Raw genomic sequence first — 17,555 nt, forward strand, 5'->3', positions numbered from 1 at the left:
GCTTAAGGTATTTTGTAATTCTAATTGAATGTCGCATTTTTGCATCTCAGTTGTCTTCTGTTTCTTATTTTTACAGAGCAGGTATTGTCCTGGTCACTTGTAATGCTGCCAATTCAAGATTAACTACATGGATGGTCTCTATCAGTTGCTTAATCACCAATGTCAGTTTGCAATCCTGAATCCAATATTGTCACTTCATCTTTCAGTTCTGTTTATAATCAAAGTTTGAGATCAACAGCTTTCAGTTTACTATCTGGAAGTCAATCAGTGCAGATTTTGATGGTAAACCAGCGTTCTGTATGTAAAACTGCCTTGTTTGATTAGATTAGTTAGTTGAGATTCATTTTAGTGAAATGAATCCTAACTAAGCTTCATCTCTTCCTCATTCTGAACACATGCTATGTCATGCAATGGCTATTCAATTTTGCATTGGTGCCGGTTCAAACCATGTGTATTCCAACTACGGATTGATACAAATGAAATAGTACCATTTCCTTGTTAGTACCATTCTCGCCGTACAGTGTTTCGGCATTTCATTACGTTTCTGTGTACAGTTCTGAACCAGCCCCCTTGCCCCTGAGCTTGCCAAATGTCTCAATGTTGTCATGACATTGTCAAAGAATTCATTTCTTGGTAGATTCAGAGATAAATTAATGTAACCTAGTATGTGTTAATGCCTCTGCTGTAATCGGGCGAAATACTCAGGCCATTGTCTTAATTTTTCTCTCTTGTATTTATATTGAAATGTTGACCATGCCATTTGCTCCACTTACTGGGATTGGACTTGTTACAGAAGTGCTGAACGTCAACTTGCCAAATACAATTGGCTAAACAGTATGAGGCCAATCAGTCTCTTGAAACACTTTTGCTGTGCAATCAACATTCCAACATTATTTGACAATGAAAAATTACATACGTGCTTCAGAAGATTAGATTTGAAACAGAGATTTGTGAATATGAATGGAGCTATATATGTCTCCATCTCGGGCACCAACCTCAAGTCCACCTGGACTATCTCCAACACCTCCCTCACCTTCCTGGACCCCTCTATCTCCATCTCGGGCAACCACCTCGAAACTGATATCCATTTCAAGCCCACCGACTCCCACAGCGACCTAGGATACACCTCCTCCCACCCACCTTCCTGCAAAAATTACATCCCCTATTCCCAATTCCTTTGCCTTCGCCACATCTGCTCCCAGGACGAGGCATTCCATTCCCGTACACCTCGGATGTCCTCATTTTTCAAGGACCGCAACTCCCCCCAACCCATCCCACACCCCCGCAACCCCCCGCAGTGGTCAAGAACGCCCTCGACCGTGTCTCTCTCATTTCCTGCAACTCAACTCTCACACCCCGTCCCCGCAATAACCACCAAAAGAGAACCCCCTCATCCTCACATACCACCCTCCCAACCTCTGCCTACAATGTATCATCCTCTGACATTTCCACCATCTGCAATCTGACCTCACCACCAAAGACATTTTTCCTCCGACCATTGTCTACTTTCTGGAGAGACCACTCTCTCCATGATTCCCTTGTCCGCTCCACACTCCCTTCCAACCCCACCACACCCGGCATTTTCCCTGCAACCACAGGAAGTGCAACACGTGCCCCCACACCTCCTCCCTCACCCCCATCCAGGACCCAAGAAGACTTTCCACATCAAGCAGATGTTCAACTGCACATCTACCAATGTGGTATACTGCATCCGCTGGACCCATTGTGGACTCCTCAACATCGGGGAAACCAAGGAGAGACTTAGGTGTTCTGCAAAGCAGTCCCTATGCTCGGTTCACAACAAACAACTGCGCCTCCAAGTCGTGAACAATTTCAACTTCCCCTCCTATTCCTTAGACGACATGTCCATCCTGGGCCTCCTGCAGTGCCACAACAATGCCACCCGAAGGTTGCAGGAACAGCAACTCATATTCTGCTTAGGAACCCTGCAGCCCAAAGGTATCAATGCGGATTTCACAAGCTTCAAAATCTCCCCTCCCCCTACTGCATCCCAAAACAAGCCCAACTCGTCCCCGCCTCCCTCACCTGTTCTTCCTCTCACCTACCCCTTCCTCCCACCTCAAGCCACACCCCCATTTCCTACCTACTAACCTCACCTCTTGACCTGTCTGTCTTCCCCGGACTGACCTATCCCCTCCCTCCCTCCCTCCCTCCCCAACCTACACTCACCTCTACTAGCTCTAGCCCACCTCTTTAACTTGTCTGTCTCCTCTCCAACTATCTTCTCCTCTATCCATCTTTGATCCGCCTCCCCCTCTCTCCCTATTTATTTCAGAGGCCTCTCCCCCTCCCCCTTTTCTGATGAAGGGTCTGGGCTCAACATGTAAGCTTTTGTGCTCCTAAGATGCTGCTTGGCCTGCTGTGTTCATCCAGCTGCACACTTTGTTATCTCTATATCTCTTAACAACCTCATTAAGTGAGTTCTTGAGTTAACTATGCAGGGTAGACTTAGGGTTTATCATTCTAACTTGCCAGGCCTGAAAGATGAAAGTTGGTTTATGTTGGATGTTTGGTTCATAGCTATGAAAGATATCCTGAAAGGATTTTTCATATCTTTTGTTGAGAATTTTACCCACTTAGTCACTCTAATCCTTTTCCTTTTTTAAAGTTTCCTTGGTAGTCATAAATTTGAAATATCTGCGGAATTTTATTCGGCTTTGTATTGGTTCTCTGTGATTCCCCGTGAATGGCTCCGCGACCTGCCAGCTAATTAGAGAATTTATCATTGATGTGCCTGTCATAAAATCTTTAGTCTTATACTGTATATCCCAATTTCAGGAGAAAGTCCAGAGAGACCTTTTCAAGGAAAGGGATTTAGAAAGAAAACTTAAGTTCCATTGATCAAAGACATGAATAGTTGATAAATTATTTGCACTTCATATTTCCAGAACCTACCCCAGAAGAGAGAGCTAAAGCTGTCCGCAAACAGTCAATAGAAGTGAAGGAAACTTGGGAGCAATTGAAAACCCATGCGAGCAACTGGCAGAAACAGGTGGAAAAGGCGTTGGAGAAACTTCAAGAACTGCAGAAAGCTCTGGATGACCTTGAGGCTCATGTGATAACAGCTGAGGGGATCCACACTGATTGGCAACCTGTGGGTGACCTGTTTATTGACTCATTGCAGAATCACATTGATAAAACCACAGTAACTGCAATTACATTACACTTCACTTATGAACATGTAACCACAATGTTGTATCGAGATGATCAGTAATAGGAGTACTTCAGTAATATTGATTGAATGGTTGTTAACTTAATTTGCAAATTAAAACTTCGTTGAGCATGCCTTCTGATGATATCACATCGTTAATATGAGTATAATTGAGGATTCTATTAGTCAGTGACATCAGCTGAGTTATCTACTTGTTGCCATGTTATCAGGATTAAAGGAAAAGCCTTACCACGCCATTTGGCCACTCCTTAGAGAGAGACAACTGGTTATGATTTAACCTGAAGATCACCATGCCTCAGGCAAGTAGAGGGGTTGAGGCGAAGATCCTTTGTGGTAAGCTCACTGGTGTGGCAATTGAGCCCTCTGTTGGAGGGGATCACTCTGCATCACAAACCAACCGTTCAGCCAACTGAATTTGAATAGAGTTTAGGATTGGAGAGCAATCCATGCAATTGTATTTTTTTTAATGAATGTTTCTCACTGGCAAACTTTTAAAAACCAGCTCAGCCATACAGGCGAGATCAGTTCCTGATCTCAGCTGAATTTTTTGATCTCAGGTGGGTCAGCGTGAGGAGTTCAGTGATTGGAATGAATTCTCATGAATTTAGCGAGAGAGATATTACACGTGAATAGATCAATGTTTTGAAAAGCGGATGAGATATGAGCAAATGTTTTTAATTGATGTGGAAGAACAGCCACAATCATCATCAACGGTGGAGCAGGCTTGAGCGGCCATGCAACATTGTGCTGCCGCTATTTGACTTGTTCTGTGAAGAGGAAGGAAAATGGTCAAAGTTTCAAAAATGCTGAAGACCACATCATTCTACAACCTCAAAATTTGATTGTGTTCAGCATATTATCACTACTGGTACCCTTAAATCCTGGTCTATCATCTCAGCAACTCTACTCTGCCCAAAAGCTGGTTACTTGTGAAATTTTTGAAGAATCTTCCCAAGTCTGAAAATCATTTTTTCTTTTTGTAGAATCAGAGTTGGCGTGTGGAAGGAGGTCTCCTGGCATTTCATAGCTCTTTGAAATAACTCCCCAATTCGTCCCCCTCTGCTGTGCACTGACTTCAACCACTTTCTAATCTCTTTAATGGATGGGAACTTTTGAAGGCATCCGGAATGAGTATTAATGATCCCAGAATACCACTGAGCCTTATTAAGTTGTTAGTTCTGATGATCAAGAGCTTGATCAAAGAGGATTCTTTTAAAAAGTGCCTGAAAAGAGGAAAGGTACAGAGGCTAAGAGGTGGAGGAAGTCTCTTCTTGGGTTTGAAGCCTACACAATTAAATGTTTGGCAACCAGTAGTGGGCCATTTAAAATCAAGAGTGGGCAAGAGGGCTTAATTAGATGAGTGCAGATATCCTGAAGTATGGTTGGACTGGTGGAGATTACCAAAATAGCGATAGGCAGAGCCAAGGAACAATTTGGAAACAAAAATGAGAATTTAATAAAATTACTGTTAATACTATCAGTTAGGTAGCAAGTACAGAGAATAGGATTTGGTTCAAGATGAGACTCGGGCAGTGGAGTTTTAGACGACCTCAAGTGTTCAATGGGCAAATGTGGAACTCTAGCAGGGAATGCATTGGACTTGTCACGTCCGGAAGTGAAGTAGTTCTAGTTGAAGGTTTCACTGCTAATGAGGCAAGACAAGAGACAGCTTTAGGGATTGCATGAATGTGTGGTCGGACGTTCATCATGGGATAAACAAGATGCCAAGGTTGTGCTGAGACAAGCGTAACATTACATTGTTGCCAAGGGGGAGTAATGCAGTCAGTAGGTAGTGAATAGAGATTGGTGTGGGGACCACAAGCAGTGGTCTTCCCAGTTTTAAATTGTTGTCTCTACATAGTTCCGCAACTTTATGTTCTGTTCAAAGAGCATGACTGACGAGAACGCAGAAGTTAGCCATTTGTTTACTTGTCAATATATCTTGATTTTTCCATCATGTTCTCCAATTATTTCCAAAACCTGTGCAGTGTACTAAGTGAACCATTCAAACGTTAAAAGGAAATGTTAAAATTGTGGAATAGAAAGTTAAATTTATTTTCTTGAAAATTTAAATAAATTACATGAAGGTTTGACCAAGACTGAAAGGAATTAGATGGAACACCAGATGAATAAAACAAGCAGTAGTAAGGTGGTATTAGCTGGATGTTCCTGAAGAAAGAGAACACAGCCAACCTTTCTTCCATCAGGGAGATTAATTGTGTGGTGTCAGACACATTCGATTAAATCATTCCTTCTGTCTTTACTGTCTGACTGTACTATGGTTGTAATATTTCCTTTTTTAAAGGCTCAAGGTTCGACATACTTCTCATTTTATAAATTTTAAGAAGCTGGCTAATTATCAAGTCATGGTAGGATTGAAAACACATTCTATAACTGTTTGAAGTCAGAAGTCACATGACACCAGCTTGTCATCCAACAGGTTCATTTGAAATCTCACAAGCTTTTGGAGTGCGCCCCTCCATCAGGTGCAGTTAGTGAGATGACCACACAGACACACAGCTTATAAGCAGAGAGATCAAAAGATCATAGAATTGGCCTGAGTGGAGTGTCAGATAATAACTCTATGCAGGCGTCCAAGAGTGTTATAGGCAAGGAGAGTGTTTATACAGTCAATATCAGTGCTGTGCTGTCATGATAATCTGGCAGCGCAACAGGCATGTACAAAAGGTGACATCTCAGGTCAGACTCTGACTTGTAGTTGAGAGGCTTGTGTTCAGAATCTGTCTCAGAGTTTTAACCTTTATTTCAAAACCAGGAATTTACAAGATGCCACACTGACTGACTGTAACTACAAGTTGTGTGCTTTTTCAACAAAATATCTGCAAATAAACAAACATCCTGGATGAAGACTTATTATCTGACACTCCACTCTCACCAGTTGTATGATCTTTTGATCTGTCTGCTTATAAATTGTGTGTCTGTGTGTTTTCCTCTCTGACCGCACGTGATGAAGGGACTGCATTCCAAAAGCTTGTGTGATTTCAAATAAACCTGTCAGATTATAACCTGATGCCATGTGACTTCTGACTTTGTCCATCCTAGTCCAACACCAGCACCTCCACATTATAAGTGTTTGGAACCAAGTCAGTGCAACAGGCATAGGTCGAACATTTGACTTCGGAAGGATGCCTAGTGTCGACAAATCATTAATAACAAAGGATTTCTCCATTATGCCATCTTTCGTAACATGCTGCGTCTCTCAGTCATAATGAAAGGATGCCCACTTTAATTTAGCAGCGCCAAGAACAGTTATGGACATTTTTAGCATGGGAGGAGGCCATTCAACCTATTTTATCTGTACCAGCTCTCTCCCAGAGCAACAAAATTAATCCTTTTCTCAAACTCATGCCACATATTTCACAGGATTGAAATATATAGGTACATAGTTAAGAGATTTTAACATCAAGTGAGCAGTTCTCGCACTTCACCTTGTCACTAAAAATTGAAAACGTGACTTTGAAAGAGTGAGTCTTTATTTTGTTCTGTTGTGATGATGAAGAAGATGCAAGACAAAGTGTTGGAACTGGCGTCTGGAACTTAGAAACTTTTAAATGTGTTTATAAAATGAATTCTGTGCGCATTTACTAAAAGCAGTTTTATGGAAGGAAAAGGTACAAAAGAAGATTTGGTGTATTGCACTTGATGCTATTATACTCCAACCTGTGAAAACAGAACTCTACGACTGTGAGTGTTGAGTTCTGAGAGGGTGCTATCTTGTTTGAATTTACATTGCTAAGACTAGACCTATTTTCCCAGCAGCAAAATTGGTAATCCAGCAAGAAATGGATATTGGTTTCTCGCATTCGTTGGTTGTAAGTGTCTGTATAAAGTTTGAGTCCAGTTTCCTTATATACAGGTGCTTAACCTGCTTATACAGTTTGAACATTTGTTGTGCCCATGAAAGTTTTTTGAATGGTTTCACCTCCAGTTTTTTTCTTTATACATATTTGGTATTTTTTCAGGGTAAGGACTGCCTGCAAAATCTGATATTGGGTTTTGAAAGACATCAGCTTTTATTTTGGAGAGATAATGGTAACTGTAGATGCTGGAGAATGCGAGATAACAACGTGTGGAGCTGGATGAACACAGCAGGCCAAGCAGCATCTCACGAGCACAAAAGCTGACATTTCGGACCTCGACCCTTCATCAGCAAAGGGGGAGGGAGAGACGGTTCTGAAATAAGTAGGGAGAGAGGGGGAGGCGGATCGAAGATGGATGGAGGAGAAGATAGGTGGAGAGGAGAGCATGGGTGGGGAGGTAGGGAGGGGATAGGTCAGTCTGGGGAGGCCGGACAGGTCAAGGGGGTGGGATGAGGTTAGTAGGTAGGAAATGGGGGTGCAGCATGAGGTGGGAGAGGGGAATAGGTGAGAGGAAGAATAGGTTAGGGAGGCGGGGACGAGCTGGGCTGATTTTGGGATGCAATGGGAGGACCGGAGATTTTGAAGCTTGTGAAATCCACATTGATACCATTGGGCTGCAAGTTTCCCAAGCGGACTATGAGTTGCTGTTCCTGCAACCTTCGGGTGGCATCATTATGGCACTGCAGGAGGCCCAGGATGGGCATGTCCTCTAAGGATTGGGAGGAGGAGTTGAAATGGTTCAATATTGGGAGGTGCAGTTGTTTATTGCAAACTGAGCGTAGGTGTTCTGTAAAGCGGTCCCCAAGCCTCCGCATCGTTTCCCCAATGTAGAGGAAGCCACAACGGGTACAGCGGATGTTTTGGATATTTCTGAAGCATTGATTTTCATTCAAAGTTGGTTGGATTTTGCTGAAGCAATAGACATAACTCACTATGACGTAGACCATGTCAGAGATAACGTTTCGAGTCCTTTGACCCTTCCTCAGAACTCACTCTTCACTGATGCTGCCAGACCTGCTGAGCTTTCCCAGCAACTTCTGTTTTTGTTCCTGATTTACAGTGCCCACAGTTCTTTTGTTTTTATGACACAGACAAAACTTGATCTCTGCAGGTAGCATGATGCTGCATTCTCCAACTTCCCTGCCTTTTTGTAATATAATATTGTCCTTTTAGTACAGAAGTGGCTTTTTTTTTGTTTGTTTTAACTTCTGCACATACTTTCTTTGCAGGTTAAAAGTCTGTGCCTTTTCAGTTCACTGCAGTGCTGCATAATGAAGACTTTCAACATTCTTATTTTAAAAAAGTAGAAAATCAGTGTTGTTTGTTTTCCAAAATGTGATGTGCAAGTGCAACACTTAACAGTGTGTTCATCAAACTATTGTTTCCTTTGATCTTTGTATTGCAGAAATTTCTAGAATCATTTCATATATATTTTCCTTGATATATTTTAGCAGCTTTCCTGGAGCAAGTCTGTTTTCCTTAGGATGAGACTAGTTTCAGACATACTCCCTTTATTATGAGATTTGATTGGGGTAAAGCGAGGAGGATTTTTATTCACTGAGACACACATGACTATATATTGAAAGCATTGGAAAATGCATCCTGTTCGGACTGTCATGTTATCTGGTGTTTGTACCAGGCTTTCTGATGAAGTGCAAATGATTTAGGATGCTAATGGATGCTATATGTTATTACAAGAGGAAATAAACATACAAGTAAGGATTTTGTGCCACAGTTATACATAGCATTGAAGCCATACCTCAATTATGGCATATAATATAAGTTGCCTCATTTAAGGAGGCAGTTCAGATTTAGGTTTACGAGAACAATACTTGCAATTAATGGGTTGTCTTATGAAGTAAGATCAGAAGGACTGGGAAGGATGAGAAGGACCTCCTCTCTACCTATCGTCTCTTCTCTCCATCTTCGGTCGGCCTCCCCCTCTCTCCCTATTTATTCCAGTTCCCTCTCCCCATCCCCCTCTCTGATGAAGAGTCTAGGCCCGAAACATCAGCTTTTGTGCTCCTGAGATGCTGCTTGGCCTGCTGTGTTCATCCAGCTCCACACTTGGTGATCTTAGAAGGACTGGGCTTGTTTTTGCTGAAGTTGAGAAGAGGAAGGAGGTGATTTCCTTGAAGTATATTTGATTCTGAATGGTCTTCACAAGGAATATGTAGAAGGATTTTTCCTATACTTTGGCGAGCGCAGAACTAGGGACACTTATGCAAAATTTGACGTTGCCACTTAAGGACAGATGAGCAGAGCATTTTTTTCTCTGATAGTTGTATGACATTGGAAGTAGCTGCCTCCTAAGATGATAGAGTTGGGGTCATTGAATATTTTAAGGTGGATTTAGATTCTGGTAAGGCAGGGAAAAGGCCTCTATTAGTTGGAGTCATACCAAGCACAAAAGAAAAGGTTTGTGTTGTTAGACATAGTCGTCTCACCTCCAGGACAACTCTGTAGGAGTTCCTCAGGGCAGTGTCCAGTGCCCAAACATCTATGCTGCTTCAGCATCCTTCTATAAAGTCAGAAGTGGGGATGTTTGCTGATGACTGCACAATGTTCAGTACCATTTCCAACTCCCTCGATAATAAAGCAGTCCATGTTCAAATGCAGCAAGACCAATATATTATCCAGGCTTAGGCTGTTACAGTGCGAGGTAACATTTGCACCACACAAGTGCCAAGCAATGGTCATCTCCAACAAGGGAGATTTTAGCCATCATCTCTTGACATTTAATGCTGCTACCATCGCTGACTCCCCCACCATCAACATCACGGGTGTTGGTATTGACCAGAAACTGAACAAGATCAGCCACATAAATACTATGGATTCAAGAACAGGCCACCCTGTTGTGTGCAGGTGATTTTCATCACTCCATTTTTAACAAGATTTAACTGGAAATTTGGGATTTGTCATATTTCTGAAGAGTCGAACGGCAGCATGCTTTTCTTTTCGTTAATTCTTTGTAATTTATTGCATTTAAAACTCCTATTGCCAGAAAACGAAATTATGTGGCTGAGCGACTTCTTTCGAATGTCTTGTGAGAAGTGCCATTCAAAGGTTACGCATTGTTACCTTGTGATCAGTTTGGATCAGTCGGGCAGGAAATAAGATGAGGCTGCGGGTGGGAAGATTTTGAAGCAGGTACTTCAGGGAAAGTAGCCTCTCCCTCCAGTCAAACCCTCCAACCCTGGCAATGTTCTTGTAAATCTTTTCTGAACCCTTTCAAGTTTCATGACAACTTTCCTATAGCAAGGAAGCCTGAATCGAATGCAGTATTCCAAAAATGGCCTAACCAATGTCCTTTGTAGCTGCAACGTGACTTCCCAACTTCTATATTGAGTGCTGTGACCAACAAAAGCAAGCATATTAAACACCTACTTCACTACCTGCAACTCCACTTTGAAGGAACTCTGAAACTGCACCCCAAGTTTGTTTGGCGACACTGCTGAGGACCTTACCTTTAAGTGTATAAGTTCTGCCCTGATTTGCCCACCAAAACCTAAAACCCTTTTCACATTAAACCTAATTGTCTGCTATTTGCTTGGTGGTATGTATAAAAAGGGAAGAGTTTATGCTTGTTCAGGCAACCCATACCCGACATTCAGAGGTTGTTTTCCTAATGGCTTGAATTGGAACTGCTTAACAGAATGAGTTTTGGGATGCCTCAGGATGTCTTTATATATGCTGTGCATCAGGCAGGTGTCAAATTGTAATTTCACATACAGTTCTGCATACAGATAGCATAACGTAAGAAAGAAGAACAGGACTAAGTAGAATTATCCTTCAAAGCCTTGTTGAGTTGATTTGTCCTGTTTTGTTACTTCTACATTTATTAAATCCACTTTTTTTAAAGCATTCTTTCACAGGATGAGGGCACTGCTGGCAAGGCTAACATTTGTTTCCCGTCCAGGAATGGCTTGGTGGGCCATTTTGGAAGTCAGTAGAGAGTCAGCCATATTCCTGTGAATTTGAAGTCATATACCAGAATTGCGAAGGAAAGCAGATTCCCTTCCCTAAAGAATACATTAGTGAATTCAGTTTTCTGTTACAAGAATCTATGATAGTTTCATCGTCACTGTTACTTTTAACTCGAGATCTTTATTAATTAAATGTCATTTCCAGCAGATGCTTTTGTATTTTCTATTTAATATTAGGATTTTAGTTTTAACTTAATTTCTTATTAACATTTCATCATTAATTTCAGGATGTTTCTCAGATTTTGTATACTTCCTCTCCATGAGGCTTTTAAAGAAGAAATTGCCCCAGTCAAACAAGAAGTCAAAATATTAAATGATCTGGCCAGTCAGTTATCTCCACTTATGTCTCTTTATCTCCAAAGATTTCTCACCAACTTGATGACCTAAATATGAGGTGGAAATTCATACAGGTAACAATGAAAACATTTTCAAAGCCAGCCAATCTCTTGTAGAATGTACAAATGAAAGCGTGTACAAATAATTTGGCTTCAAACATATGAGCAAGATAAAGAACCCTTTCAATTGAAGCAAGCAATTAATATTTTATTATCATGGTTTATGAAGTTATTCAATTTTATAATATTTCTTTTTCAAAAATACAATGTTCTGGTCTGTAGTCTGCACTTTAGAATGGAGTCGCAAAACAAAATCCAAATAGTGAGAGATGTGAGCATCCAAACCACAGTCTGAAATGGTTCAGGACTGGAACAATTTGAATATATTCATGATGAAGCTGCAGGTAGTAGATATTTTTCCCAATCCATCTAAAAGAATTTGGAATTGGACCATTGTGATAACTGCGGTACACTTCAGTATTATGTATTGTTTCATATATTTTAAGTCCCTGAGGAAGACAAACTTGAATGAATTACAACAAAGATATACTTGATGCATTGAAGGGAAGAATGACACAAAATTGTATGAACTGCATGTATTTCTTCCAATTGAGCAGATTTTCATTGATGTCAGCAAAGTAGTACATGAAAATTTCCTTTATCCCAAAAGTCTCATGAAATGTTTTACTGAGCAAATTATTTCAGTCTCGTTCTGTGGCAGTAACTCGCTTGGCCATGGAGCACAGTAAAACTCCTTATCGGTTCTAGAAAGCAGACAAAAACATAAGAAATAGCACCAGGATCTGGATGTTCTTCCTCTCGACCCTGCCTCACCGTCCGATAAGAACATGGCTGACCTGCCCAGGACTCAACTCCTCTTCCATCCCAACTTCTCAGAGCGCTCAACTTCTCTATTTCAAAAATCTTATCGACCACCTTCTTTAAATACTTTCAGTGATCTACCTTTCACAATTCTCTTGTATTCTAAACAATCACTACCTGCTGAGAGAAGAAATTCCTTTGCATCTCCGGTTTCAATAAATGTTCCCTTCTTCTGTAACTATGTTGCTGAGTTTGAGATTTCCACACTAATGGAAACATTGTCTTCACATCTAGCCTGTCAAGCCCCCTCAAAATTTTGTGTTTCAGTAAGATCACCCCTCATTCTTCTAAACTTGAATGAATAAAGACCTTCTGTGTAACCATTCTTGATAAATCATGATCCGATGAATCAGCCCAGTGAGTCTCTTTGGAACTGCTTCCCATGGCTGTGTATCCTTTCTTGTATTTCTCCAAGTGTGACCTCCTCAATAGCCTGATCAGTTGCAAAAAAGCTTCCCCATTTTTGAACTAAAACCTCCTTCCAATAAAGGCCAAAATTCCATTTGCCTTCTTAATTACTTGAATTACCATCGTCATGGCTCACCTCAACTCCAACCTACAAAAGTGCTTTGATCCTTTGCAATTCACCTACCACTGCAACAGGTCTCCAGTTGATACCGTCTCCCTGGCCTGACAGTCATCCCTGGAATGTCTGGATAACAAGGATACCTACATCAGGCTTATTGATCGGAGCTCCACCCTCCACACTAATTCCAAACAATCTCCTCTGAACTCGGAGACCTAGGCCTCAGCATCCCTCTCTGTAACAGGATTCTTGACTTCCTCACCCAGAGACTGCAAACAGTAAGGATAGGTGACAACACTTCCTCCACCGTAAGCCTCAACACCGGTGCCCAGCAAAGCTGCGTACTCAGGCCCCTACTCTAGACTCTTTATGCAGTCATGACTTGTTGCCCCCAACTCCATTCACAATTGTGCTGATGACGCTTCCATTGTAGGTCGGACCTCAAACAACATTAAGTCAGATTACAGGAAAAGAAATTGAGTGCTTGCTGGCATGATGGAAAAATAACAATCTGTCCATCAACATAAGCAAAATGAAGGAGCTGGTCATTGATTTCAGGAAGCTTCTGTCTGCAGCAATGGATATCAGGTTGAATAAGCGTACAAATAGATTTAAGAACAGCCTCTTACCTGTTGTGACTTTTGAACGGACCTCTCAAATGTTAATTCTGATCTTTCTGTCTCTCTCTCAGCATCTTCTCTGTGGCTGTAACACTATTCTGCACGTTGTACGGTGTGATTTGCCTATACAGCATGCAAATCAACACTTTTCACAGTATTTCAGTACATGTGACAGCAAAAAAGCAATCAGTCACCTGCATGCTAGTATGTGTTTCATGGACTAGAGCATCCAAGTCCCCTACCGTGCATTTTTTTAAGAGTCCTCCTCTATTTAAGTAAGAGTCTATCTTTTGATTCTTCCTACCAAAGTGTACTTTCCGACATTAAACTCGATCTGCCAACTTTTTTCTGACTTGCTCGACCTGTCTATCCCCTTGCAGATTCTTTATGTCCTCATGACAACATTCCCTTACTCTATTTTTGTAGCATCAGCAAATTTGGATGGATTTATGCCTTGTCCCTTCCTCTAAGTTATGAATGTAGATAGTAAATAATTGTAGTTCTAGGACTGATCCTGTGGCACTCCACCAGTTATGGCTTTCTGGCCTGATAAAGATGGTGGTTAGAAAATAATTGGCTGAACCACTGAAATGAAAAATGTGTAAAAATATGCACTTTCATTGTTTGTGAAATACTTAAATCAGATTGTAGATAATAAAATATAAATATTACAGTCGTTCTTGATGAATACAGTTTATCATTGAGCTTTATGAAAATTCTGAATATAGTTCATGATTTATGATAGCATCAGTTTTCATGCATCTTTATCTGAGAATTCAGATTTGTTTTGTCAAAAATTGTGCTGTACCACACATGATAATTGCTAAATCTGTCCTGTCCCAGCAGTTCAACTTGTTCAGTTTTGAGATAACTTTTGTAAGGACCCCACAGTTGAGCTACCTTGCGTTGATAGCTCACTACACACTTGTTGCATTGAAACAAATGCACCTCAGATCACCTGTCCGTCTGCATTCATCATCTGCTCTGTGTCTATTCTTCCTCTTAGTCACACTGACTTCATTATCTAGTTCCTGACAGGCTGTAGTTATTATCTTGTTACTGCCCACTAACCTGTGCATTTGGCTCCCATCCCCCTGACACACTAGTTTAAATCCTCCCCAACAGCATTAGCAAAAGCAGCCCCGAGGACATTGGCTCCAGGTGTAGACGGTCCAATTTGTAATAGTCCCACCTCCCCCAGAACCGGTCCCAATGTCCCAAAAATCTGAACCCCTCCCTCCTGCACCATCTCTCAAGCCACTCATTTATCCTGCCTATTTCTTCATTTCTACTCTGACAAGCATGTGGCACTGGTAGCAATCCTGAGATTACTACCTCTGAGGTCCTACTTTTTAACTTGGCTCCGAACTCCCTAAATTCTGCATGTAGCACCTCATTGTGTGTTTTTTTAACCCATATCATTGATGCCTATATGCACCATGACAGCTGGTTGTTCACCCTCCCCCTTCGGAATGTCCTACAGTCAATCTGACACATCTCTGACCGGTGGACCTGGGAGGCAACATAGCATGTTTTTGACCATAGAACCGCCTATCTCCTCCCCTTACAATAGAATCCCTGTGGCTATAGCCCTTCCACTCTTTTTCTTGCCCTTCCTGTTTTGGAGGGATATGACCACAGGGGACACCACTGCCTTCCTGCTTTTTTTTCTGCCTTTTGGTCACCCATTCCCTTTCTCCCTCAGCTATCCTCATTAGCGATATGACCAATTTGCTGAATGTACTATTGCGGATGCTCCAAAGTGAGTCTATCCACAGCTCCAGAGCCATCATGCGGTCTAACGAGAGCTGCAGCTGGACACGCTTCCTGCCCGTGAAGGAGTCACGGACATCAGACACGTCCCTGAGCTCCCACATTGAGCAAGAGCAGCATAACACGGGTCTGGGATCTCCTACCATTTTTAGTCTTAAGATCTACTTGGTGCTGCTATAACATCAAATATTAGATGAATGAAATGAAATAAAATTGTACCATGTACACAGATCCTTGCAAGTTGCCAACCAGGTTGAGAGGGCTGTTAAGAAGGCATACAGTGTTTTAGCTTTTATTAATAGAGGGATCGAGTTCTGGAACCAAGAGGTTATGGTGTAGCTGTAAAAGCTCTGCTGCAGCCGCATTTGGAGTATTGCGTCCAGTTCTGGTCACCGCATTATAAGAAGGATGTGGAAGCTTTGGAAAGGGTGCAGAGGAGATTTACTAGGATGTTGCCTGGTATGGAGCGAAGGTCTTACGAGGAAAGGCTGAGGGACTTGAGGCTGTTTTCATTAGAGAGAAGAAGGTTGAGAGGTGACTTAATTGAAACATCTAAAATAATCAGAGGATTAGATAGGGTGGATCGGGAAAGCCTTTTCCTGGGATAGTGACGGTGAGCACGAGGGGGCATAGCTTTAAATTGAGGGGTGAAAAATACAGGACAGATGTCAGAGGTAGTTTCTTTACTCAGAGAGCAGGAAGGGAATGGAACGCTTTGCCTGCAACGGTAGTAGATTCGACAACTTTAGGTACATTGAAGTTGTCATTGGATAAGCATTTGGACGTACATGGAATAGTGTTGGTTAGATGGGCTTGAGATCGGTATGGCAGGTCGGCACAACATCGAGGGCCGAAGGGCCTGTACTGTGCTGTTATGTTCTGTGTTCTATTTATTGTTGAAAAGCAGCAGGAGGTGAGGAGGCAGAGACTGCAACCTTGAGGTCACGGAGGGAAGGAAAAAGAGGCTCTTACTTGGAGATTGAAAATCAGGAGAGGGCACAACCCAGAGGTTTGGGAGTGTAGTGAGGCTGCGAGTTTGAGGTCAAGGTGAGGAGAGGCACCAGTTGATGTAGTAGATTAAATGTAATACAGAAAATTGTGAAGTGGTTCAGTTTGGTTGGAAAAACAGTACATCAAATGGAAGGAACCATTCTGAATGGGTGCAGAAGCAGACAGGTTTTGCTGTTATGTGCATAAACCATTCAGTTAAACCACGGCTAGTCTCAACTTCAACTCTATTTGCCTGCTGAAAAGTCATGTCGACTCAAAACATTAGTTTGCTTTCTCTCCATGGCTGATGCCTGACCTACTGTGGTCTCCGGCATTTTTTGTCGTCAGTCTGTTTACCTCCCTTTCTTCTATATCCTTTCGTACCCTTAGCTATCAAAAATAATTTCAGTCACACACATTGTTATTGATCCAGCACCCACATTCTTTTACGAGAGAGTATTTGAGATCTTGACTGTTGTTTGTATTAAGATAAAAGTGCTTCCTGATTTCAGTTCTGAATGGCTTGCCATTGAATCTCATATATTAATAGATAATCTCTGGATGCAAAATGTATTGGGCAGAAAGGCTTATTTCCATGCAGTGTGCCACCAAGATTCTAACTCCAGACAAACATATCCATCTTCTTTGCGCTCATTCTGACTCCTACGAGCAGGGAGCTTTCCCCCAATTCCCGTTAAAACCAGTTTTGCTCGGTTCCCTGGATGCCACATTTGGTCAAATGTGGCCTTGATGTCAAGAACAATGACTGTCGCCCTCACTCCCTCACCTCTTTTGTCCATGTTTGAACCAGGGCATCAATGAGGCCAGGAGCTGGGTGGCCCTGGTAGAAACCCAACTGAGTGTTAGTGAGTAGGTGATGCCTTTATTTTCACCTACTGTAGTCCCAATCATGCAACTCTGTCAATTGCTGCCCCTGCCAAGCGCTGGAAGCCTCCCCAGCGTTATCCAGACAGCAGAAAATTTGTTTCAGGAAGACGAGGACCTGCCCTGTCAAATTTCATGTGGATGTGCTGTTGCACATGCACAGAGCGTGATTAAAGGGAGTCAGCATTGCTTTCTGAGGGACGAGTCATGCCCTACAAATCTGACTGAGTTCTTTGAGGAGGTCATGAGACAGGTTGATGAGGGGCGAGCAGTGGATGTGGTGTACATGGACATCAGCAAAGCATTTGATAAGGTTCCCCACGGCAGGCACTTTCATGAAGTCAGGAGGTATGGAAATCAGGGTGACTTGGCTGTCTGGATTCAGAATTGGTTGGCTGACAGGATGTAGAGAGTGGTTGTAGATGGTAAATATTCTGCCTGGAGGTCAGTGCTGAGTGGTGACCCGCAGGGTTCTGTTCTTGGG

At 42.1% G+C, this 17,555-nt stretch overlaps 1 protein-coding gene and 1 long non-coding RNA gene across 2 annotated transcripts in view; both read left to right on the forward strand.

The window, feature by feature from the left end:
- The window catches only part of LOC132209295 (uncharacterized), a 134,183-nt gene that overhangs the window by 53,197 nt on the left and 63,431 nt on the right, over positions 1-17,555 (forward strand). The window lies entirely within an intron of this gene.
- LOC132209294 (utrophin-like) lies at positions 1,859-3,302 on the forward strand. The gene is made up of 2 exons (XM_059644421.1): positions 1,859-1,959; positions 2,910-3,302. Exons 1-2 carry the CDS (start codon positions 1,863-1,865, stop codon positions 3,233-3,235), a joined length of 423 nt encoding a protein of 140 aa, XP_059500404.1. The 5' UTR covers positions 1,859-1,862; the 3' UTR covers positions 3,236-3,302.

This window comes from Stegostoma tigrinum, unplaced genomic scaffold, assembly GCF_030684315.1.
Source record: "Stegostoma tigrinum isolate sSteTig4 unplaced genomic scaffold, sSteTig4.hap1 scaffold_82, whole genome shotgun sequence".
In the NCBI taxonomy this organism is placed as follows: Eukaryota; Metazoa; Chordata; class Chondrichthyes; order Orectolobiformes; family Stegostomatidae; genus Stegostoma; species Stegostoma tigrinum.